A 24,103-nucleotide genomic window follows, 5' to 3' on the forward strand; every position below is an offset into this window, starting at 1 on the left:
CAGAGGAAGAAAGTGTGCTGCTGTAACCTTCCCACGCCTCTCTCCATCTCTGCACTTTGCCATAAGTTGACCCAGAGCAGAAAGCTAGTTAGCAGCTACGAGGCAAACTCAGAACACTGAGCATCAGCCAGAGGTCTCCGTGGGTCAGAGCCGTGGATCTGGAGATAAACCTGCCGTTCTGACACTCATGTCAACATGACAAAGTCTGCTTTCCATAAGGAGACAAATTTGTGTTGAAAGTGTTACAAACACACACGACATGATCAACAAGCAATGATTTGTGACTTGAAAGCAGCTCACATTTGTGGATCTGTGTGAAGCTGGCAGTTAAATTAGACTCAAAACCCCACGTGGGCACGAGACGTGATCTGTGCGTGTCAGGTGATTCGTCCACATGTATTTAAGCTGTTGTGAGCTGTGTATTATCACCAGATATGCTGTTATTGTGCAATAAATATCTTTATGTTTTCGACCCTGAGCTGATGTATTTTATACTCAGGGCTGCCCGTGGCTGCATGAAAACAACAGAAGATGATCGCTCATTGAAATGGACTGAAGACATAATTATATACAAATAGTTTTCATGATTATTCTTCTTATTTTACAATTATTGGACCACAGCTACATTTTATTTACTTATTCTGAACTCAAACAGACCTGCAGAATGATGCTTTATTTAAAGTAGGCCTGCACAGGCCTGTGCTGTTTTTCTCCTCTTTAAAGTTTTTGTTAAAAAGTTCTTAAAAGGTAAAAAAGCTCTTCTTATTATTAAGACATCTTGTATTGTATTAAGTATATTTATTATCATCCTGAATTATGGACGATGAATTTTAAAGAAAGAAATCTGAAAAAACAATCTGGACGTTAAAATTTGTCCCTCAATGATCAGCAGTTACTCAGGTTTGTGTCGACACATTTGTACAATAGTTTGTGTGAACTGGAGACCTGAAAAGTTGCACACAAATCACTGCACACATCTGTAAATCTTACTTTCTGCTTGTGAATCATATTATACACAGTTGTACCACTTTCAAGGTAAATTTGTTGCCATAAAAACAAGGATATACTGTCCACCTTCACTCCCTGTCTCTGTAGCAGTAAGTGGTTCTTCAAAGGGAAAATGCAGCTGTTAGCTGTAATGTTAGGATTTGTAGATCACTTTATAAATGTGGAGTGTGTGGAGAACAGGCTGTGTGAGTCAGATACACCAGTGGGCCACCACACACGTGTACCACACGGTAAATAAATGTAAACACTGATTTTTAAATCCAACTTCATTTACAGTCAAAATGTCACCAGGATGCAGTAAATCTTTCTCCTCTGAACAACAGCAAAAAGAAAACCAGGCTTCAAAATGACTTCATGTTTCTATTTGTGTCTAACTGGATAATTTTCTGTGAACAGTTCCCAGTAAGCCCACTGTGACCCTGCAGCCCTCCTGGACTCAGATATACAGCGGTGAGACAGTCACTGTCAGATGTGAGATTCAGGGAGGTGAAGGAGCTCAGTGGACGTATGAATGGAGAGCAGCCAAGTTAAACACACCTCCAACATCCAATGAATACAGAATCATCAGAGCTACTGAGTCTGACAGTGGAGGATACAGCTGCCGGGGCAGAAGGGACTATTTCTTCTCAGGGTGGAGTGATATCATCACACTGACTGTATCATGTAAGATCTTTCATCCAGATTATTTCAAATTACTTATTGTGTTAATCTAACCTTTAATTGAAAATGAGTCATCTGCCTATTAAATAAAATCACAAATCAGATGTTAATTTATTTTTTTTTATTCTAGTAAACTTTCAAACATGATAACAGACAGTTTGTGTTTATATTACAAAACTGATCATTTAACCATTTGTGGACAGGCTGCAGTCTTCAGTGTCCATGAACAGCATCAACATGCTGGTTCAGACGTTTCTTCTCAGGGTAGAAATTATTTCTTTTCTTCTTGTATAAAAATATTTTTAATGTTAGTTTTAATTCAAAATTAATGGTTAAAAACATGTAACACATGTGAACATCATAGAAAAAGCAAGTGAATGTTTCAGTTCAACAAGCGCTCCAGTCAGACATTAAACTTCAGTAACACTGTGCAGCTATGAAACTTTAATCTGAGTCAAACTGATTTAATCAGCATTAAATAAATCAATGAAATAAACATCACCCCACAGATACAACCTCAGTGAATTATGTCCAGTGTTCACTCAGTGTGGGTGTTAAACTGTGTGACTGGAGTCGTGCTTTGTGGCATCGAGAGCTCAAAACACTCCGTCAGCAACAAACTGAGTATGGATTAAAAAAGTACACTTGGTGACAGACAAACAGGGTATTTTAAAACTTTACTTATACTCGATAGCACTATAATTACTGCTTGTCAATTGAAATGCATTCTGGGATACCTGGCTGCCCCACGTCCACAGTACCACCAGTTCATCGCAGTCGATTTTCTAGTATTGATCTGTGCTGACTTACTCTACATGGTAACCAATCAGATGTTAGACAAGCTGCAGTGGCAGCGTTAAATAAGACCCTCCACAGGTTGATCACTGTTAAGTCTAATTGTTGAATGTCGCCATTGTGTTTCTTAAATTTGTATAGTCTTAGTTTAAGCAGTAGGATCAAAGCCATTCCTTTGATCCTGACCACCTCTCCAGCCACTCTGTGCTGGGGGAGGTTTTATTGTAGATACATCCTAACTTGAAGAGCTGTTTGATGTTTGGTAGAGCTTCCTACCCTTTGTATGGTTTCACTGTGTTATCTTTGGTAAACCATACATTGGGTGTGGGGGAAGACTACCCTCTTTATGACCAAGGATGTTGTTCCTGCTTTTAGGTTTTATGACCCTTTGACCACATAACACACACACACACACACACACACATTCTCACATAACACACACACACACACACACACACACATTCTCACACACACACACACATTCTCACACACACACACACACACACACTCAGTGTATACATTTACATACAGTGCCTTGTCTTTGTAACCAAAGGGGGGTTGCAAGGGGAGGTGTTTTGTAAACTATTGTTTGAAGTTTGTCAATAAAAGGCGGCGAGAGGAGGCCACCAGTGTGGTCATTTCAACATGCTGGTCACAGACGAGAGGCCTCCCTTGCGCAAGAAATCGAACGTTGTTGCCTTGCTTTTCTTTCATGGGAATAAGTCTTAGATACAGCGGGGTCTGAGTTTAGACCCAACAATCACATTTTGGAAAGTTTGGTCTCATGAGGAACACAAACTGTTGGGTCTGTGTTTCCACAAACCCCGCTAATTCTAGAGACTTATTCATCATGAAGAAAACAAGACAGTCGATCGATCGATTATTTGCGCAAGGGAGGCCTCGTCTGTGTCCACCACGAAAATGACCCCCAGATCTGACCTCCTCCTGCTACCTTTTATTGGGAGACAGTTCACACAAAACACGTCAGAACAAAACCACGCCCCCTTGGTTCTAAGACAAAGCATTTTATGTATATGTGTGAACTTCTGTAAGTGTGTGTGTGTGTGTGTGTGTGTGTGTGTGTTATGTGAGAATGTGTGTGTGTGTGTTATGTGAGAATGCGTGTGTGTGTGTGTGTGTGTGTGTGTGTGTCCTCCTGCTGACCAAAGGGTCGTAAACCCAGGAAGCTTACATCAAAAGAAACAGATCTTTCAGATAGGATGTATCTACAATAAAACCTCCCCCAGCACAGAGTGGTTGGAGAAGTGGTCAGGATCAAAGGAATGGCTTCGATCCTACTGCTTGAACTAAGACTGTACAAATTTAAGAAACACAATGGCAACATTCAACAATTAGACTTAACACAAACTCCATCTTTAGCAGAATTAAACTCAAAGGACTCCTGTGTGGTTTTATTTTATTGGAGACTTCATTGGAGTCTGTCAGCCTCTCTGATTGTTGAGTTTTCCTCTGTAATTAAATTTAAGATCATAGAAAACTACATAAACATGATGTTGGAACCATGTCAGCGATGGTCGCGGTGCTCGAACAATAACAGACACCATTCAGTGTAGTGTGATTTTAGACTATTATTAAAGGGAAAAGTAGAGGGGACACAAACAAACTGACCATGGATTAAACATGGATAAAGTACTTTGTATTTGTAACATTTGTCTTTGAATAGATGAAGAATAAATCAGAGGGAATCTGTAGTGTAGTTGTGCATGAAGACAGTCTAATGTGTCACATGCAGGTAAATGTTTTCTGTTTGGTGCTAGAAGCTAAATGACTGAGTGAATGTGTAAAGTTTGATCATTACTATTAAGCACTTACTGAAAAAAACAACAAATTGCATATTTCTAAAATGATTCTTGAAGTTTTTTACTTTCTCTTTAAAATCTTTATTTATTGTAACACAGTTTTTCCTGAAACAACTGACAGTCTGATGTTTGTCTTTCCTGTAACATCAACAGCAAGTAAACCCAGAGCCACACTGACAGCACACAGTTCAGTCATACCAGCAGGGGGCAGTGTGACACTGAGCTGCTCTGTGGAGGGCTCTGCTGGCTGGAAGTTTGACTGGTTCAGACGTGATTCACAGTTTTCTGGAGCTCAGAAAATAGGAGCTGGAACATCAGAGCACACGATCAGTATTTCAGAAGGAGGCATCTATTACTGCAGAGGAGGGAGAGGAGATCCAGTTTTCTCCACAGAGGACAGTGCTGCAGTTACAATTCAGAAACAAGGTGAGGGTGAAATTTTGTTGTGAGATAACACAAATTAATGATTAAATGAAAGTAACACATAAATATGATTTTTTTTTTTTATTCCTTGTTGATTTTTTTTTTCAATTTAATATTTGTGTTTATTTGTTTGTTAGGGAAAGTTATGGCTGCTGTGAATCTGCAGCACAGCTGGTCTCAGATATTCACTGGTGACACAATCACTCTCAGATGTGAGATTCAGGGAGGTGAAGGAAAGGTGTGGAAATATGAATGGACAGCACCCAACACAAACAGCCCTCCAACATCCAGTGAATACAGGATCAGCAGAGTTTCAGTGTCCCACAGTGGAGACTACAGATGTTGGGGTAGCAGTGACTATCTCTTAACAGGATGGAGTGATGCCTTCAGACTGACAGTTTCATGTGAGTTGGACCATGATTCATGCTGACATTTAATGTTTTCATGTTTACATCTGTCTTAACAGGAAAACTCCAACAATGATCCAGCTGTCTGCAGGCAGCTCAGGACAACAGTTTTTCTCACTGTGCAAACAGAAAGGAGAGACACCATGGAGGCTCTTAAAATATCAGCAGTTCAAAGAGGAATGTACAGAGATGACAGTTTGATAAGAGAATGATAAATCAGTGAAATCTTTAGTTTGTTAAACAGTCTAATGTGTCACATGCAGGTAGGGATGGGAATTGATAAGAATTTATTGATTCTCATTGGCTCCACTTTGAGAGTCGCCACCATCTCTAAGCAGAATATCAAAGACATTCATGCAGATTAGAGGCTGTGAGGTCAAATGTTTGTGCATGTTGGAGGTATTTCCCCTCTTTGTTGGGATCAGTGTTGGGATCATTTCTCAAAAAAAGTAAAGCAAAAAAGTTCTTACACAAAACCAGCACAAAGAAACTTTAAAGCGGTCGTCATGGTGATTTTACTGTAGAAACATGAACAACTTTTTTTTTTTTTTTTTTTTTTAAACTTGAATGAGGAAAATAAAAGAGAGAAAGAAAGAGGGGGAAAAAACAGCGGGGAAGAGGGACGGGGATAAAGGGCAAAAAACAAAAACCAACAAAATAAGCAGACAAAAAATACATATATCAATCACCTGGATCACCTGTTGAGAAAGAAAAAAGAAAACAAGCAGAAGAAAACGAGAGTAATAGAATAAACAACATCACGATGATCTATGGGAATATAACAGTAAATACTAAATATTAAACATTATTGTGCAGCACGTAAGATCGACAGCGCACAGTGTGCTTTGAGGTAGGAGCCAAAAAGGGTGTAGTTTGTGTGTTTGTGAGCACCCGTGTGTACACCTGTGAGCATGGACGCGCTTGTATTTAAAAGGTTCCTTCATGTAATGATCTGCTAGAGGGTGTGGGGGGGCCACAGCCCCGTCCTCCAGGGCATGAAGCAGGTATGGAGGAGATCAAAACTCCAGACATCCAGAGGCCCCCAGAACACAAGAGACCAAGGAAGACCAACAGAGGGGCAGCCGCGCCACTGTCCCAGAAAGAGCTGAGGAGAGTCCCAGATGAGGGGTCACTCAGCAGCCGCGGAGCAGAAGCCAGGGGGAGTTGCAGTGACGCGCCCGTGAGCTCCGCCGGCAGCCAGCTGTGCCTGAGTGACCGAGCCCCAGGCCGAGAGGCCGGGGGCACCCCACCTCCGAAGTGGCCCGAGCGAGCCCCAGGCTCCAGGCCCTGATAAGCAGCCACCAAGGAGTGAGCCGGTGTGTACCTTGGCGCCCATCCCCAGACACAAAGAACCACCAACGCACTGATGTCTGAGGGCGTCTGCCACTGGCCTGAGATGTCCCCAGAGAGATGGCGTCTGATACCCAACCTGACATATAGACACAGACAAACAGGCACACACAGATACAAACATCCATTCCCACCCTCATGCTCTCATATGCAATTACTCAACACTCACCCAACGTGGAGACAGACATAGAGAGACACTGTACACACGATCACACTCCCCAAGCGCACTCTATACCCCGGGTAGGTACCCTAGCCCGTGGAGGGGGAAACTGCACCCAGACCCAGGTGGTGTTACCCTTTTCTCTGCGGTGGGGAGAGGCAGACCGCCCCGACTCCGCAGCAGCAGGGAGGCCCCACACTCCAGACCGCAGTCGGATGGCCAACTCCTCCTCCTAGCCCCCCCGCTCCAGCAGGTCGCAGAGAATGGGGGTGAGAGAAAACTCCAAACCTCCCTCCACCCGCTCATTGTAGTGTTGATGCATGTGTGTTCTAAGGTGCCTTTAAAACCCAGGAGGGCATGGAGCTACCTGCCAGAGAGCAGCAGGTAAGCGCATAGTCCCTCCTGTTAGCCCTCAATGTCTACGTGTATTTAAAATTGAGAGGTGGGCAACAACGCCAGGGGTGAGGTGTACAACCGATTGTAATTTGGAGTCCGTCTAGCGTGCCCACCCCCAAGATCCTATATGTATGTGTTATAAGAGTGTGAGTAATATGAATGTCTAAGTTGTGAGATAAAATTGAGGCACAGACAGCCAGAAGGGGACCCGGAGGGGTGGGGGGGTGCCTCCCCTGCACCCTGGTGACACAAGGCCCTGCATGTGTGGGTGATTGTCTCCACATCCACGCTGGAGACTGCGCCACCATTTTCCTCTGAAAGCGAGAGTTCATAAATTGGATCGATAAGCAGGCAGACTAACAATTCCCAGGACTTGGACAACTGTAATCCAGTTCTCTACTCCCATCCCATTACTAATTACTGTTTGTGTTTGTAGATAAATTAATCAGTGAATGTTTAAAGTGTGATCAGTACTGTAGCAAGTTTATCCTTGATTATGTTTTAATGTTTTACTTATTTTGTTTCTTCAGCAGCAAGTAAACCCAGAGCCACACTGACAGCACAAAGTTCAATCCTACCAGCAGGGGGCAGTGTGACACTGAGCTGCTCTGTGGAGGGCTCTGCTGGCTGGAAGTTTGACTGGTTCAGACGTGATTCAGTCTCTTCTAAAGCTCAGCTCATGAGAGGAAATGAAGCAAACAGAGTTATTAGTGTCTCACAAGGAGGTCTGTACCACTGCAAAGGAGGGAGAGGAGATCCAGTTTACTACACAGAGGACAGCAGTGACGTCACTGTTACAGAAACTCGTGAGTTTAATTGTTTTATTTCTACCACACTAAGAGGTCATTATGTAATGTGTGCTAACAACTTTATCTAATAGCTGTGAGTTTATTAACCCTCAGATAAGTTTTCTGCTCATTAAGATTACTTGGAGAGGTGGGAAAATAGAAACATTTATTGAACTTTGTTTTTGATTTAAGTCCACAATTGTGAGATTAAGGACTCACCCTCACAGAGAATGTGCTCTCCAAAAAACATCAACAAAACAATTCAGACCTTTAAAAAATGTATTTTAGCTACAAAAGTTCAGATTCCAAAGAAAAATGAGATCTTGCAGTGAAAAGTTTCAGATTTTGTTTTAATAACAAACAACAAAACAATTGTTTCTTTGTTACAGTGTTGATGTAAATACCAGCCGTACCTGCAGGTGTAAACATGAGACTGTGCTATAACAATGTAAACACTGTATACAGTGGGGCAAAAAAGTATTTAGTCAGCCACCGATTGTGCAAGTTCCCCCACTTAAAATGATGACAGAGGTCAGTAATTTGCACCAGAGGTACACTTCAACTGTGAGAGACAGAATGTGAAAAAAAAATCCATGAATTCACATGGTAGGATTTGTAAAGAATTTATTCGTAAATCAGGGTGGAAAATAAGTATTTGGTCACCTCAAACAAGGAAAATCTCTGGCTCTCACAGACCTGTAACGTCTTCTGTAAGACGCTTTTCTGTCCCCCACTCGTTACCTGTATGAATGGCACCTGTTTGAACTCATCATCTGTATAAAAGACACCTGTCCACAGCCTCAAACAGTCAGACTCCAAACTCCGCCATGGCCAAGACCAAAGAGCTTTCGAAGGACACCAGGAAAAGTATTGTAGACCTGCACCAGACTGGGAAGAGTGAATCTACAATAGGCAAGCAGCTTGGTGTGAAAAAAATCAACTGTGGGAGCAATCATCAGAAAATGGAAGACATACAAGACCACTGATAATCTCCCTCGATCTGGGGCTCCACGCAAGATCTCATCCCGTGGGGTCAAAATGATCATGAGAACGGTGAGCAAAGATCCCAGAACCACACGGGGGGACCTGGTGAATGACCTGCAGAGAGCTGGGACCAAAGTAACAAAGGTCACCATCAGTAACACACTACAACGGCAGGGAATCAAATCCCGCAGTGCCAGACGTGTTCCGCTGCTGAAGCCAGTGCATGTCCAGGCCCGTCTGAAGTTTGCCAGAGAGCACATGGATGATACAGCAGAGGATTGGGAGAATGTCATGTGGTCAGATGAAACCAAAGTAGAACTTTTTGGTATAAACTCAACTCGTCGTGTTTGGAGGAAGAAGAATACTGAGTTGCATCCCAAGAACACCATACCTACTGTGAAGCATGGGGGTGGAAACATCATGCTATGGGGCTGTTTTTCTGCCAAGGGGACAGGACGACTGATCCGTGTTAAGGACAGAATGAATGGGGCCATGTATCGTGAGATTTTGAGCCAAAACCTTCCATCAGTGAGAACTTTGAAGATGAAACGAGGCTGGGTCTTCCAACATGACAATGATCCAAAACACACCGCCCGGGCAACAAAGGAGTGGCTCTGTAAGAAGCATTTGAAAGTCCTGGAGTGGCCTAGCCAGTCTCCAGACCTCAACCCCATAGAAAATCTGTGGCGGGAGTTGGAAGTCCGTGTTGCTCGGCGACAGCCCCAAAACATCACTGCTCTCGAGAAGATCTGCATGGAGGAATGGGCCAAAATACCAGCTACTGTGTGTGCAAACCTGGTAAAGACCTATAGTAAACGTTTGACCTCTGTTATTGCCAACAAAGGTTATGTTACAAAGTACTGAGTTGTATTTTTGTTATTGACCAAATACTTATTTTCCACCCTGATTTTACGAATAAATTCTTTACAAATCCTACCATGTGGATTCATGGATTTTTTTTCCACATTCTGTCTCTCACAGTTGAAGTGTACCTCTGGTGCAAATTACTGACCTCTGTCATCATTTTAGGTGGGGGAACTTGCACAATCGGTGGCTGACTAAATACTTTTTTGCCCCACTGTATGAGAGTTGTGTTGGATCTGATTGTTCAGTGTTCAGCATGGTGATGGCTGAGGGATCAAAGCTGTTCCTTAGTTTGTTAGTTTTTGTCTTTATGGCTCTGAAATGTCTGCCTGAAGGTAGACGTTCACACAGTGCATGACCTGGGTGAGATGGATCCTGAAGGATTTTCTTCGTGTTCCTGAGACTGCGGGAGCTGTGCAGGTCTTCAAGTGAGGGCAAAGGATGGCCGACTATCCTCTGGGTGACCTGTATAACCCTGTGGAGCTATTTCCTCTGTGCTACTGTGCAGCTGTGCTATACAGTTCTTCATGTAGCACAGTATGCTATCAAAAACCGGCTACAGGTCAGGGTGTTTGAAAATATCTCAGTGCATCCTGATGAAACAATCCTGCCTCTGGCCTGGTTTTGACTGTCTTTGTGCTGTTTGTAGCTATTTTACTAAGTGGGATGTGGCCGTGATCAAAAACAGTTATCAGTGGTCAGACTGGCCCGAGGTGTGGTTTAACCCTGTAGCCTGTTTGAGGTTGATTTTTTTTCACTCACGTTACTCTCATGTTTTAAACAGCAGAATTTTTATGTTTCTATTTGTCTCTAACTGGATATTTTTCTGGGAACAGTTCCCAGTAAGCCCACTGTGACCCTGCAGCCATCCTGGACTCAGATATACAGCGGTGAGACAGTCACTGTCAGATGTGAGATTCAGGGAGGTGAAGGAGCTCAGTGGACGTATGAATGGAGAGCAGCCAAGTTAAACACACCTCCAACATCCAATGAATACAGAATCATCAGAGCTACTGAGTCTGACAGTGGAGGATACAGCTGCCGGGGCAGAAGGGACTATTTCTTCTCAGAGTGGAGTGATATCATCACACTGACTGTATCATGTAAGATCTTTCATCCAGAGTATCTAAATAAGGAAAAAGCACTTCTTCTTTCTTACAGCTTTATAACTGTCTTTCATGTTGGTCAGTAAAATGTTTAGTTTTTATTCCAACAACAAAAACCTGAACAGCAGCTTTTTATTCACAGTGAAGAGAACAAAACATATGAGAGTAACTTCTCTGCTGTGCAGCTCTAATACATGAAAGATGAAATGCAGAACAAATGCTGAATCTGTCTCAGCTGCTCCACCACATCCACTAAGAAACATTAAATCCACTGATTGTTCCTCATGTGTGTTTTTAACTTAGAAATGCAGCAAATTAAATATGAAAGATTAGTGTTGTGTTTGTGTGATAGTTGTACAGTTTGTTGTAGCTTCACCATTAAAGTTATGTGATATTTATTATTTCCATATTTCCACCAAGTTATTTCAACTGGTTTGATTCAGTCATTGACTTTTGTTCTTTTTCTAAACTGAACTGCAGATAAACCAAAGGCCAAACTGAGAGCTGATAACACAGCTGTTCCAGTAGGGGGCAGTGTGACCCTGACCTGCTCTGTGAACCCATCATCATCATCTGGATGGAAATACTACTGGTACAGAGATGAGAAATCCTCTGAAGCCCTGACCACACAAGATGCAGTTTTCCACTCAAATGGACAAATCAGTGTCTCACAGGAAGGACTCTACAGGTGCAGAGGAGGAAGAGGAAACCCAGTTTACTACACAGAGGACAGCCAGTCAGTCAGGATTGGGAAAACTGGTCAGTTTAACATGAAGTCAGATAAATTCCTGATTAAGGAGGAAGATGAAGAACAAAAGGCATTAACATTTTTGACATTCATGTGTTTTTATTGTACTTTCTTGAACAGTAACAGCCTCAAACAGGCCTGTTGTGACTCTGTATCCAAACTGGTCTGAGATATACAGAGGAGAGACGATCACTGTCAGATGTGAGATCCATGGAGGAGACACTGAGTGGGATTATGAGTGGGAAACAAACAGCATGATAAAAGCTCCAAATCAAAATGAATACAGGATTAGATCTGCTTCATCATCCAACAGTGGAAACTATCGCTGTAAGGGCAGAATGAAAAGTTCACAGCATGAAACAACAGAGTGGAGTGATTCAGTCACACTGACAGTTTCTGACAGTAAGTAGAGTCATAGTTCATTTAACCTGGAAATAGAAACAGTTTGTAAAAATGTGTTTTTATTAGTACATGTTGAGATATTTGACATGTTTAGATAGTCTCACTCTTAAAGTTCATCATAAATATTTGTGAGTCAACATTTTAGTGACATTGAATTCAGAGTTAAGAGACGAAAGATTGAGAGAAAATCTTTGTTGATCAGATGAACCCCGTCCTGTCCTCACTGTGTCTCCATCATGGCTGAGTCCTGGAGCCTCAGTAACTCTGAACTGTGAGGTTGAACATCCGTCTGCAGGATGGAGCTTCTACTGGAATAAAGCTGTTGCTGATCTATCAGAGAAATCCTCCAGTTATGAGCTGCTACCTGATGGCAGTGGGACTGCACAGGACTCCTACATCATTCATGGACAGACACACACAGCAGGATATGTGTGCAGAGCTGGAAGAGGAGACCCAGAGTATCACACTGATCACAGTCAACCAAAGTTTGTCTGGTCTGCAGGTCAGTTTGATTCTCTCTGTCCTTTCAATGAAGATATTTTGTGTTGTAACCTTTATTCAAGAAGTGTTCAATAAGATTGACCTCATTAAAATCATTTTGATATTTTGAATTGTAACATCTGTGAGCTTTGTGTCTTCACTGCATGTTGTTTCCAGATGTTCATTCAGCAGCGTCTCTCACAGTGAGTCCTGACAGAGTGCAACACTTCACCTCTGACTCTGTCTCACTGACCTGTGAGGGAAACTTCACTGAGTGGAGAGTGAGGAAGTTCTCTGAGGACGGCCGACTGTACTCTGACTGTAGGAGAATGACTGGATCCACATGTGACATCAACACATCAAAGTCAGATACTGCAGTGTACTGGTGTGAGTCTGGATCAGGAGAGTTCAGCAGTGCAGTCAACATCACTGTACAGAGTATGTTATTATACATTTACTTCTTGGATCTGAATGATTCAGACATCAAATGAACATTTGTCCCAGCTTTGCTGTATGTGAAGTCATTTCATGTGGGAAAAATAAAACACATACAGCAGTTTTTAAATATCCAAGATCAGATCTTCATGATGAACATTTGTACAATCTGTTCTTATTATTGTTTGTCAGCTTTTTCTCAAAGTGTGCAGCAGCTGATGTGACTGAAACAATTGTGTGTGGTTGTGTCACAGATGATGGTAATGGTCCTATCCTGGTGAGTCCTGTTCATCCTGTGACTGAGGGAGCTTCTGTTAGTCTGAGCTGCAGTTTGAGAACACAAAAAATACTTTCCAATGTGTTTTTCTATCACAATGACAAACTTATTCAAAATGATCCCCGAGGGGAGCTGAAGATCTCTGCAGTGTCAAAGTCTGATGAAGGTTTCTACAAGTGTCAGTACTCAGGAAGAGAGTCAGCACAGAGCTGGATGTCAGTTAAAGGTGAGCAGGATCAAAACATACATTTTTGTAAATGAGTTTAATGACTGAGAAGGAACATTAGATTGTCTGATTTAATTCTCAAAGTCACCTGGCTCCATTTTATGAATGTATTTATTTATAAGATTATAATTTATTAATAATTAATTTCTGTTTTGTGTTACAGTAACCATGTCAGGAGCTGACAGCTCTTCATCTCCTGTGTGGTTGATTGTTGGACTGGTTTGTGGAGTCTCTCTCATTATTATTCTCCTGCTCTTGTTGTGTCGCTGCAGACAGTCCAAGTGTAAGAGCCTCTTTTTTATATTTTTATTATTATTCATATTACATTAGGAATCTTTCAGGGTTACTAAACTAAATGACAACTTTGTTGTAGAAATTAAACTCAGTACAAATCCAAATTTAAATAAAAGTTGGAAACCACATTTCTACAATTCTTAGAAAAACAAACTATGAGGAAAGATGTGACAAAACAAAGGAAAACTGAGGCAGTTTATAAAACACATGATAATGAGATGATGAGTAACAGGTGTGAACTCAGCTGGTGATAACTAAAGCCTCTTTTCCATTAATAATTACTCAGATCGACTGGTTTTCCATCACGCTCAAGTACCACCTAATGTGTGTGGTCATCGTCATAGTGACGTGGTCGAGCACCCCATGACTTAATTAGTATTTGTCATAAATGATTCAACAAAGGTGAACATCACGGCGATGATTTACCTGCAGTGTTGGGGAGTAACGGAATACATGTACCTCCGTTACGTATTTAAAATACAAAATATGAGTAACTGTATTCTGTTACAGTTACCGTTTTAAAAGGTGGTATTCAGAATACAGTTACTTTGTTGAAATAAATGGATTACACTGCGGTACTTTCCTGTTTCATATTGTCGCGGGTCAGGACTGTTTGGGTTTTGTTTGACAGCTACGTTCTGTTGTTCCAGGTGCCATGGTTACAGGGTGACGCTCTCTCTCTCTGCGTGTTTCTTGGGTGAGAGAGCGCCTTTTTGTTGTTGCTGTTGTTGTTGTTGTGCTAAGCTAATAGGCAGAATGCTACAGGTATAGCTCTAAAGAATGTAGCCTCATGGGCAGTGTAGTCCGTGCTGCAGGGAGAATGGATGGCAACACCCGTTATGTGTGAGCGAGGGAGGGAGAAAAAGGAAAGGTACGAGTTGTCATCGAGCAAAAACGGGAGCTGGAAGCATGTAAATATAATAATAACCACTGCAGCCAAGAAGAGTGCCTGACAAGCCCAGGTACGCTATTAAGACTCGACTGTACACCGTGTTCGTGTTTTCCTCCGAAACAATAAGTTCCATTGAAGCAGCCTTTCAACGCCTCTCTCTGTCTCTTGCAAGAAAAGTTAACCCAGACAACAAAGTAAAGCTATTTTTCGGCTACGAGCCGACACGGACCCCGCCGTATTAGTCAGAGGTCCCTTTACTACAGTTCGGAGCCACGGACCTTCAGTAATAGTAATAAATCACACAGCAATAGTACATTCACGTAGTCAAGTCAAGTTTATTTATAAAGCACATTTAAAAACAACCAAGGCTGACCAAAGTACTGTACAATAAAATACAAATATAAAATACAATAAAACGCAAGTACATAAAACACCTCACTGATAAAACAATAAATTAAAACAATAAGTTAAACCTTGCTAAAGGCCAATGAGAAGAGGTGAGTTTTAAGAGCAGTTTTAAAAGTTCCTAGGCTTGTGGAGAATCTGATGTGAGGAGGTAAACTGTTCCACAGTCTGGGTGCAGCCACAGCAAAAGCCCTCTCTCCCTTAGTCTTTAATCTGTATGTTGCACACTTGAATTAAAATGAATTGAAACCAGTGTGGCTTTGTGAGTTCGCCTTTACTGCATCTGCAAATATATACATGGACATAGCACAGCGTTACACACTTTTGCAGTCTCACATAACGCTTATAGGCGCACTGCCTTATGGGTAGTGTTTAAACTCAAATCACTAATATTTCTTACAGTGGAACAATGAAATAAACATAAACACAAGGTAGTGTGATCCACCAGTCTACATCTGCTGTGATTACAGCCCGGTACAGGTATAAATCCACAAAAGTGCCACGAGGTTTCCACACAAACTAATGAATCAGATCTAGCTGCTAATCGTTAGCATCACAGCTAATTCACATCGCTACCAATAACTTATACACTAATGACACATAGTGGGGATTAACGGCCAACTTTCCCACATTCTCTGCAACCCCGTGGACTCATCTGTAGACACATTTTAAGTTATTTACCATCTTGTATCTGCTTACCTGCAAATATATACATGGACATAGCACAGCGTTACACACTTTTGCAGTCTCACATAACGCTTATAGGCGCACTGCCTTATGGGTAGTGGCTGGCTTCTTTACTCCCGCTAGAGCTGCTCATTTTAGGGGATACTCCCTCTTGTGGTGTAACGGAGGAATAACTACGCTTCCTGCACTATGTCATTTTTGGAGACTGGGGCACACATTATTTTACCACAATCAAAGAAAATACAGATGTGAACAATCAGACCATTTAACTAACTACAATATTGTCACTAAAGATTATGGGGGGTGTCTTGTTTTGTCCACAATGTCTTTCTTGTCCTTACACTCTCCCCTCAAAAAGTTAATGGCGTCCCGACATTCTACCAATATCAGTCCTTATGTGGCAACTATACATTGCTCGTAGGAGGCTACATCCCTTTAGGAGTCAGAGTTCAGCATCACTGCTAGCCACAGTGAAACACATGACATGTATCTCCCCTTCATTTAATATGTCGCAGAAGGTGTTATTGTGCACGATAACAGTCCACTGCTTTTCCATCCATATCACGGGTATCTGCATCTTTACTGAGTAAGGTGCTCTCACCTGGACATAACCTCGCTACATGACATGGGTGCCATTCTCATTACAGGTCATTCCACTGTCTTCTTTATAGCTAACAAAACAGAATTAATATTTCTATCCTTCTAATAAGCATTAATAAAAACCCAAAAATGTAACTGTTATAACTGCTTTACTGCAATATGTAACATATGACTGTGTCTGAGGTATTTATTCAAGTGCTAACGTTGGCTGTCCTAACTTGTGGTAAGTAAACATTAGCTTTTGTTTTCTCATTCTGAAAGGATACTTTTTCACACTGGCAGGTGACTGGTCAGTGTCCTCTTGGTCACTGCACTCCATCTCGAGCTGGTGCGTCTGCTCTGTGTCTTTAATGTCCTCTTGTGCCTCTGTATCCTCGTCATGCTGGTCGCGTTGGTGTTCTATATCATTCACGCCCAGATTCTCTTCTTCGCAATCCTCCTGGTGTTCCCTGTCATTGTCATCACAGAGATCCTCCCTACTGCCTGCTCCACTTTCTGCATTGAACTCTGATGCTTCTGTCCACCAGGACTGTCTACCACGTTCCCCTTGTTCTGTTGCCAGTCCTCTGATTGCCCTCCAGTCATCTTCATCCTCCGAACTGTGCTCTTGCTCATGCCGCTCATGTCTGTCCTTGTTGTTTTTCTGTTTTTGCTTTCCCAGTTCTGCATGTGAGTTGACTTTTCCGGCTGGTAAGAAGTCACACGGCAGCAGGAGGTTCCTGTGGACGACTCTGACACGTCCCTTGCCATTTTCTGGCTTAATCTCATATACTGGGCTCTCCTTATGTTTCCTTTGTGTCACCTGAAACACCTGGTCCTCCCAGAAGGATCTCAGTTTCCCTGGTCCTCCCTTCTCACCAAAATTCCGGACCAGTACTCTGCACCCTGGGTACAGCTCTGCACCATGTGTTTTTCTGTCATAGAGCACTTTTCCCCGTCGACTCTCCTTACAGGCTGTCGCTGAGGCCAGTTTGTAAGCGTCCTGCATGCGAATCTTCCACTTCTCAGCATAGTCTTGATGAGAAGGGCTTTGGTCATTAGCTGTGAGACCAAAAATCATATCAATGGGGAGTCTGGGGTTTCTCCCAAACAAGAGGAAATAAGGTGCATATCCAGTAGCCTCGCTGCGCGTACAGTTGTACGCATGGACCACCTTTGCCAGGGATGCCTTCCAGTCTGCTTTTGCCCCCTCTGGGAGGTTCCGAAGCATGGCCAGCAGTGTCCTATTGAACCTTTCTACCTGACCATTTCCCTGGGGGTGGTATGGTGTGGTTCTGGACCCCTTGACTCCACTGTATCCCTCCAGCTTGGCAAAGAGTTTGTTTTCGAACTCTCTTCCCTGGTCATGATGGAGCCGTGTGGGAAAACCAAACTTCAACACAAAGTCTCCAAATATTTTCTCTGCCGCTGTTTTGGCACTTTTATCTCTGCAGGGATAAGCCTGAGCAAATCGTGTAAAGTGGTCCATGGCCACGAGGATATACTCATACCCTCCCTTACATTTCTCCAAATGTAGAAAATCAATGGAGACCAGCTCAAACGGGTACGTTGTAGTGATATTGATCAGTGGGGCTCTGGTGGGCTTGTGGGGACGCTTGTTTTTTAGACAACTACACACCTGTGTTATGTAGTGCTCCACGTCCTTCTGCATGTGAGGCCAGTAAAAGCGATCCCGAATGAGGGCCAAAACTCTCTCCACCCCCAAGTGACCCATGTCTTCATGTAGTTCTTTATAAATGAGCGAATGGAACTTCTTAGGCAGAAGTAGCTGTGTTCGGCTGAGTGTTTTCCTGTACAGTAAACCATCATTATCAAGGTGCAGTTTCTGTTTTTCCCTTGCCAGAGCAGCGATCTCCTTGTTGCCTGCCTGTTTTCTGCCTTTTGGCCACCGATTAGAGATGACATACTTCAGGACTTCCCCGATCACAGAATCCTCTTTTTGTGCATCTCTTAAGTTTGCCTTAGGGATTTCCAGACCTGACATCCCTACCTCCTCACTTTGCTCTTCTACCACAGTTGAGATGTTTAACGGGCAGAGCCAGGGTTCACTTCCCTGCAGCTGAACAGCCAGAGCCTGAGTCACGCTGTTTAGGACCTCAGGTGTCACTGCTTCTGTACACGTTTGTATGTAGTGTTCCATATCCAAGGGCATTCGTGAGAGACCATCTGCATCCCTGTTAGCTCTACCAGGTCGATACTTGATGGAGAACTGGAAGTCAGCGAGTTCAGCCACCCATCTGTGTGTGGTTGCATTCAGTTTTGCCGTTGTCAGCACATATGTGAGGGGGTTATTGTCAGTGTAGACAATGAAGGGTGGTGAATAGTAGAGATAATCTCTAAACCTCTCACATATGGCCCACTTCATGGCAAGAAATTCCAGCTTCCCTGAATGGAGGTGGTAGTTCTTCTCTGGGGCAGTAAGGGTCCTAGACCCATATGCTATAACCACTAGCTTCCCATTTTGTCTTTGGTAAAGCACAGCTCCAAGTCCCTCGTGTGATGCATCACAGTGTAAGATGAATGGTTGCTCAAAGTCAGGATAACCTAAAACGGGGGGCTGAATGAGGAAGTTGACGAGCTGACAGACCACCTGATGATGCTCAGCTGACCATACCACTGGGTGAGAGGATGGTAGCTGACCCCCTTGATTCTTTGTCTTTTTGTTGTCTTTTGACGCCCTGACTCTCCCTTCCCCTGGCTTTTCTGAGGAGAGCAGGTCATAGAGTGGCTTTGCAATGCGCGAAAAGTTAGGAATATAGTTGCGATAGTATGAGATGAATCCCAACAGCTTCCTCACTTCCCCAATGGTGGTGGGGTTCCTTTGTTTTAAGGCTTGGACAGGCGCAATGTCAGCGGGGTCCATGGTGTGACCATCTTGAGTTACCAACCTCCCCAGGAATCTCACCTGATTTTTGAACAGTTCACATTTCCTGGGTGTTAATTTCACTCCATGGCTCTGATAACGCTGCAGGACCTGCTTTAGATCATTTAAGTGGTCCTCAAATGCTTTTGAATGAACAAGGTTGTCATCCAAGTAAGGCAGACATGTGTCGTCCCGCAGCCCTGCAAGGCATTCTTCCATCGACCTCTGAAACTCTGCCGGTGCAGACGACAGCCCAAAAGGAATTCTTACCCATTCATACAATCCCCAGGGTGTGATGAATGCTGTGAGAGGGCGACTTGACTCTTCCAGGAAGCCCTGGTGATAAGCCTTCCCTTGGTCTAAGACCGAGAACCAGGAGCTTCCTTTCAATGTGTTGAGCATATCCTGTATGCGTGGTATGGGATGGCGGTCCGGGATTGACTTCGTATTTAGCTCCCTATAGTCGCAGCACAAGCGGAGGCCGCCATCCTTTTTTCGCACACATACGATGGGGCTGGAGTAGGGGGATTTTGATTTCTTTATCCACCCTCTATTCAGCAAGTCTTCCAAATATTCTTTTACTTCTTTATGAAGTGGCTTAGGCACTGATGTATATGTTCGGCGAACAGGTGTGGGGTCGCTGAGGCGGATCTTAAGCTGCAGTGAGGGGATATTGCCAACATCGTGTTCATCACGAGCAAAGGCATTACTCTCCTCCCTTAATAGCTGCCTGATCTTCAGCTGCTGTGCCGGAGAGAGATGGTCGAGGGGAACTGGGGGGTCCCAAACACCTTCACTGTTGCTTCTTGTTCTGTTTTCCTGTTCCCCAATTTGGCTAGCTGGAGGTGTAGCTGTTGCTTCTACAGTAGATCTTGTTGTTCCCATTTGTTCTATTTCCACTGTCACTGTGTTTGCTGGGTAAATAGTTCGAACCCTCTGAGTTTGTCCCAAAACAGTTCTCGGAGGCAGTATGATCTCATAAGCTTTGGTATTAGTGACTGGGAGGCTCATACGGGACCAGCTGCCTTGCTGTAAATGGACAACGCCCTCTTGCACCTCCAATCCCTCTGGCATCTGAGGGTAGGGGCTGGGCTCGAACAGTACATCCTGACCTGCTGGGAGTGGGCCTGCTCTCACACTACACTTGACCACTCTTGTCTGACCAGGTGGGATACTCATTAATTCTCTCCCAGTTTTCACTCTGCCCTCACCTAGCCCGTCGTCTCCACTCTTCATCACCTTTATAAAGACCTCAGCTTTCTTACAGTCAATGGAGAATGCTGTGCTAACAGCTTCTGTTACAGCATGAGGTGGCTCTATTCCCCTCTCTAGCATGTATTCAATCACGTTGAAGCCAATTATTGGCTCCTCCGCCACCCCATCTTCCTGAGCTACTAATACTGGCACGAGAAGTTCTAACTGTGCAGCCTCTTCTGTGGGCAACCTGAATTTGATTTCAACCCACCCGGAAAATGGGATTGGTGTCTGGTTTACTGCCCTCCCATCTAATATACCAGGCCCAATGATTTCAGTTAAACTCCTAACTTTGAGGTGTGGGATGTTCTGTTGTCTCCATTTTTCATTTATGAGACAAACCTGTGATCCCGTGTCCCACAACGCTGCGGTTTTTACTCCCTCAAGCAGGCAGGTGATCAGGTGCTTCCTCCCTATAAGATTGAGGAGCTGGGCTCTTCGTTTTGGGGAGAGGAGGCTGACGGAGACCGCTTCATTCCTCTTATCTGGTGTGGCGGCTGCTGCTTTTGTCTCCAAATGTTTTATACTGTCCGTCAAGAGTTTGTGAACATCTTGTTGTTGCTCACCTTGGTTTAGTAGCTGAAAAGAGGGTGACGGGCGTGGGTTCACTGTGCTAGCTGACATACCAATCTGCTCTGCCCTGTCTGGAAGTTTTCTCCAGGTGCGGCATCCCCTAGACAAATGCCCACTTTGTCCACATTTGAAGCAGTGGTCGCAGTTTTCTCCTCTATTGCTGTCCTGACAATCCCTGCAGCCACGTTTGAGGCTTGGGCGGTGTAAGGGAGAAGGTCGGTGCGACTCACGAATCACTCCTTTTATTTCAGCTATTTCCCCTTTTAGTTGATTGATGATATCAAACAGCTCAGTTTCCTTGCGTGTCACTGTTGCTGGTGCTTTAGCAGCTTTACCTTTTGTCGAGGTGGAGAATGGCTGGTCTTGCCCACCCACTGCACCAACTGCTGCCTCTTGCACTGACTGTGCCTCTGCTTTTATCTCTCTTACTTTCATTTCTCGGGTGGTCTTTCTGAATTTTTGTTGCCTCTCCCACTCAAGGCTGGCCGCTTCATTTGTCTTTGCAATCAGCACATCGTCAGTGACTGCTGGATCATCCAGGTAGGGTTTGATCTGGTATTTCACATTGTCGCTAATCAGACCTGTGCCAACGGCTCGCAGAAACTTTTTCTGAATCAGTTCGACACTGTATTGTTCATCTGTCCCTGGCTCCCTTGATGATGCTAGGAGTCTTTCTTTCAGCTCGATTGCCCTAAATAGAAAGTTCTGTGGGGACTCATTACTTCCTTGAGTGATATTTATCAGCCGATGATAGAGGTCAGTAGAGCTATCCTCCTTGTAGTGTCCCCTCAGTATGGTACGAAGCTGCATGAGGGTGAGGTCTGTTTTAATCTCCAACATATCACGGAGACTTAGGCCTGGGCTTATGGCCCTAACAACAGCTTCAATAATTTCAGCTTCGCTGTGATTCTTTTTAAGTCCCATTTCGATTTGATGAATCAGGTTGGAGTATGACAGTTTGTCTTTCTGACCCCGTTCCCCAATTTGGCCACTGATTCTAAATTCCCTGCGTATAGTCACTTCAGGGGGCTGTGTTGCTGGTGAAGCAGGTAACGGTGATGGACGAGTAGGTAACTGTGCAGCCAGACCCTGACTAGTTTCTTGGGAGGCCATTCTGTCTGTCAATCTTGCCATTTCTTCCTCTAACCTTTTTGTTGAGGTTTGAAAACTTAGTTGCAATGCTGCATATTGTTCTTGTAGACTGGCCAATGCAACCGCATCCCTACTGACACTCTCTTCACGTTCCTGTGTAGGGTCATCTCTTTCCTTTAATTCTTTAACAGTTTTAATTAATCTGTCCAGGAATGTGTGTGCTACTTCCTCTTCCTCCACTTCAATAATTGTTTCAACTGCTTCACTTATTGTTCTGATCAGCGTGTGCTTCTTTGTCTGTTTTCCGATTGAGATTTTAGCTTGTAAACACACTTCTTGTAGTTGATCTGACCTTAACTGTAGCAAGCTCTCACTTAGCTGGTCTTGCAGTTGCTCCAACTCCATACTGTGGGTGACGATTCTGTAATCTCACACTGCTTCTCAGTAGCACCGCTGATCCCACCGCTGCCACCAAATTTTGTTGCACACTTGAATTAAAATGAATTGAAACCAGTGTGGCTTTGTGAGTTCGCCTTTACTGCATCTGCAAATATATACATGGACATAGCACAGCGTTACACACTTTTGCAGTCTCACATAACGCTTATAGGCGCACTGCCTTATGGGTAGTGTTTAAACTCAAATCACTAATATTTCTTACAGTGGAACAATGAAATAAACATAAACACAAGGTAGTGTGATCCACCAGTCTACATCTGCTGTGATTACAGCCCGGTACAGGTATAAATCCACAAAAGTGCCACGAGGTTTCCACACAAACTAATGAATCAGATCTAGCTGCTAATCGTTAGCATCACAGCTAATTCACATCGCTACCAATAACTTATACACTAATGACACATAGTGGGGATTAACGGCCAACTTTCCCACATTCTCTGCAACCCCGTGGACTCATCTGTAGACACATTTTAAGTTATTTACCATCTTGTATCTGCTTACCTGCAAATATATACATGGACATAGCACAGCGTTACACACTTTTGCAGTCTCACATAACGCTTATAGGCGCACTGCCTTATGGGTAGTGGCTGGCTTCTTTACTCCCACTAGAGCTGCTCATTTTAGGGGATACTCCCTCTTGTGGTGTAACGGAGGAATAACTACGCTTCCTGCACTATGTCATTTTTGGAGACTGGGGCACACATTATTTTACCACAATCAAAGAAAATACAGATGTGAACAATCAGACCATTTAACTAACTACAATATTGTCACTAAAGATTATGGGGGGTGTCTTGTTTTGTCCACAATGTCTTTCTTGTCCTTACATGTACCTGGGAACATCTAAAAGCATCAGGTCTGCTGACCTCAAAGATCTCCTGGGGCGGTAAATGCTAAGAAGCTCTGCCAGGTAAGGAGGTGCAGTACCGTTAAGAACCTTAAAAACCAGCAGTAAAATTTTAAAATCAATCCTAAAAGCAACTGGGAGCCAGGTAGTTGTAAACAGCATGATAATATATTAAGTAATCCAAAGTATTCAGAATACGTTACTGTCATCGAGTAACGTAACGGAATACGTTACAGAATACATTTTGGGGCATGTAATCTGTAATCTGTAATGGAATACATTTTAAAATTAACCTTCCCAACACTGTATACCTGCTGCTCGGTCTGTGGCTTTCTATAGACTCGGGGGCCACGGTGTTGCTTGTGTAGCCATTTCCGGGTTGCCGGGTTTCAAAAATGTCCTTTTTGTTTTTTATCAACAAGACACTCTCATAACTCATCGAGTGATGCCACTGACCAGTCAATCGGTGGCATGTACTCTATTGACGTCACATTTTGGGATCACCTCGGATCACTTGGAACTCCGGCTGAGTAAATACTAAAATAGTACTACTGGATCTGATGGAAAACCCTGAAAACTGTGTTTTAGTTACTAATGGAAAAGAGGTAACAGAATGACACAAGATACAGGGGAGAATAAAACAGGAAATGACTGACACTGAGACCTGGACTAAGACACATGAGACCGTAGACAAATCATGGAAAGAGATAAAGAACAGAATGAGAATACACAAGGAGATAAACAACCTCTCATTAACTAAAAAATAAAAAGATAACTATAATGTAAACATAACATTATAAGAGAA

General features: G+C 43.3%; 1 protein-coding gene across 1 annotated transcript in view; it reads left to right on the top strand.

The window, feature by feature from the left end:
* Positions 1 to 24,103, top strand: part of LOC145423226 (Fc receptor-like protein 5) — a 30,608-nt gene that overhangs the window by 4,009 nt on the left and 2,496 nt on the right. Inside the window, exons 4-9 of the mRNA XM_080295473.1 lie at positions 1,405 to 1,671; positions 10,492 to 10,758; positions 12,114 to 12,413; positions 12,569 to 12,829; positions 13,081 to 13,329; positions 13,493 to 13,612. Coding sequence (XP_080151599.1) covers positions 1,405 to 1,671; positions 10,492 to 10,758; positions 12,114 to 12,413; positions 12,569 to 12,829; positions 13,081 to 13,329; positions 13,493 to 13,612 — 1,464 coding nt within the window. The remainder of the gene's footprint in view (positions 1 to 1,404; positions 1,672 to 10,491; positions 10,759 to 12,113; positions 12,414 to 12,568; positions 12,830 to 13,080; positions 13,330 to 13,492; positions 13,613 to 24,103) is intronic.

This window comes from Astatotilapia calliptera, chromosome 3, assembly GCF_964374335.1.
Source record: "Astatotilapia calliptera chromosome 3, fAstCal68.1, whole genome shotgun sequence".
In the NCBI taxonomy this organism is placed as follows: Eukaryota; Metazoa; Chordata; class Actinopteri; order Cichliformes; family Cichlidae; genus Astatotilapia; species Astatotilapia calliptera.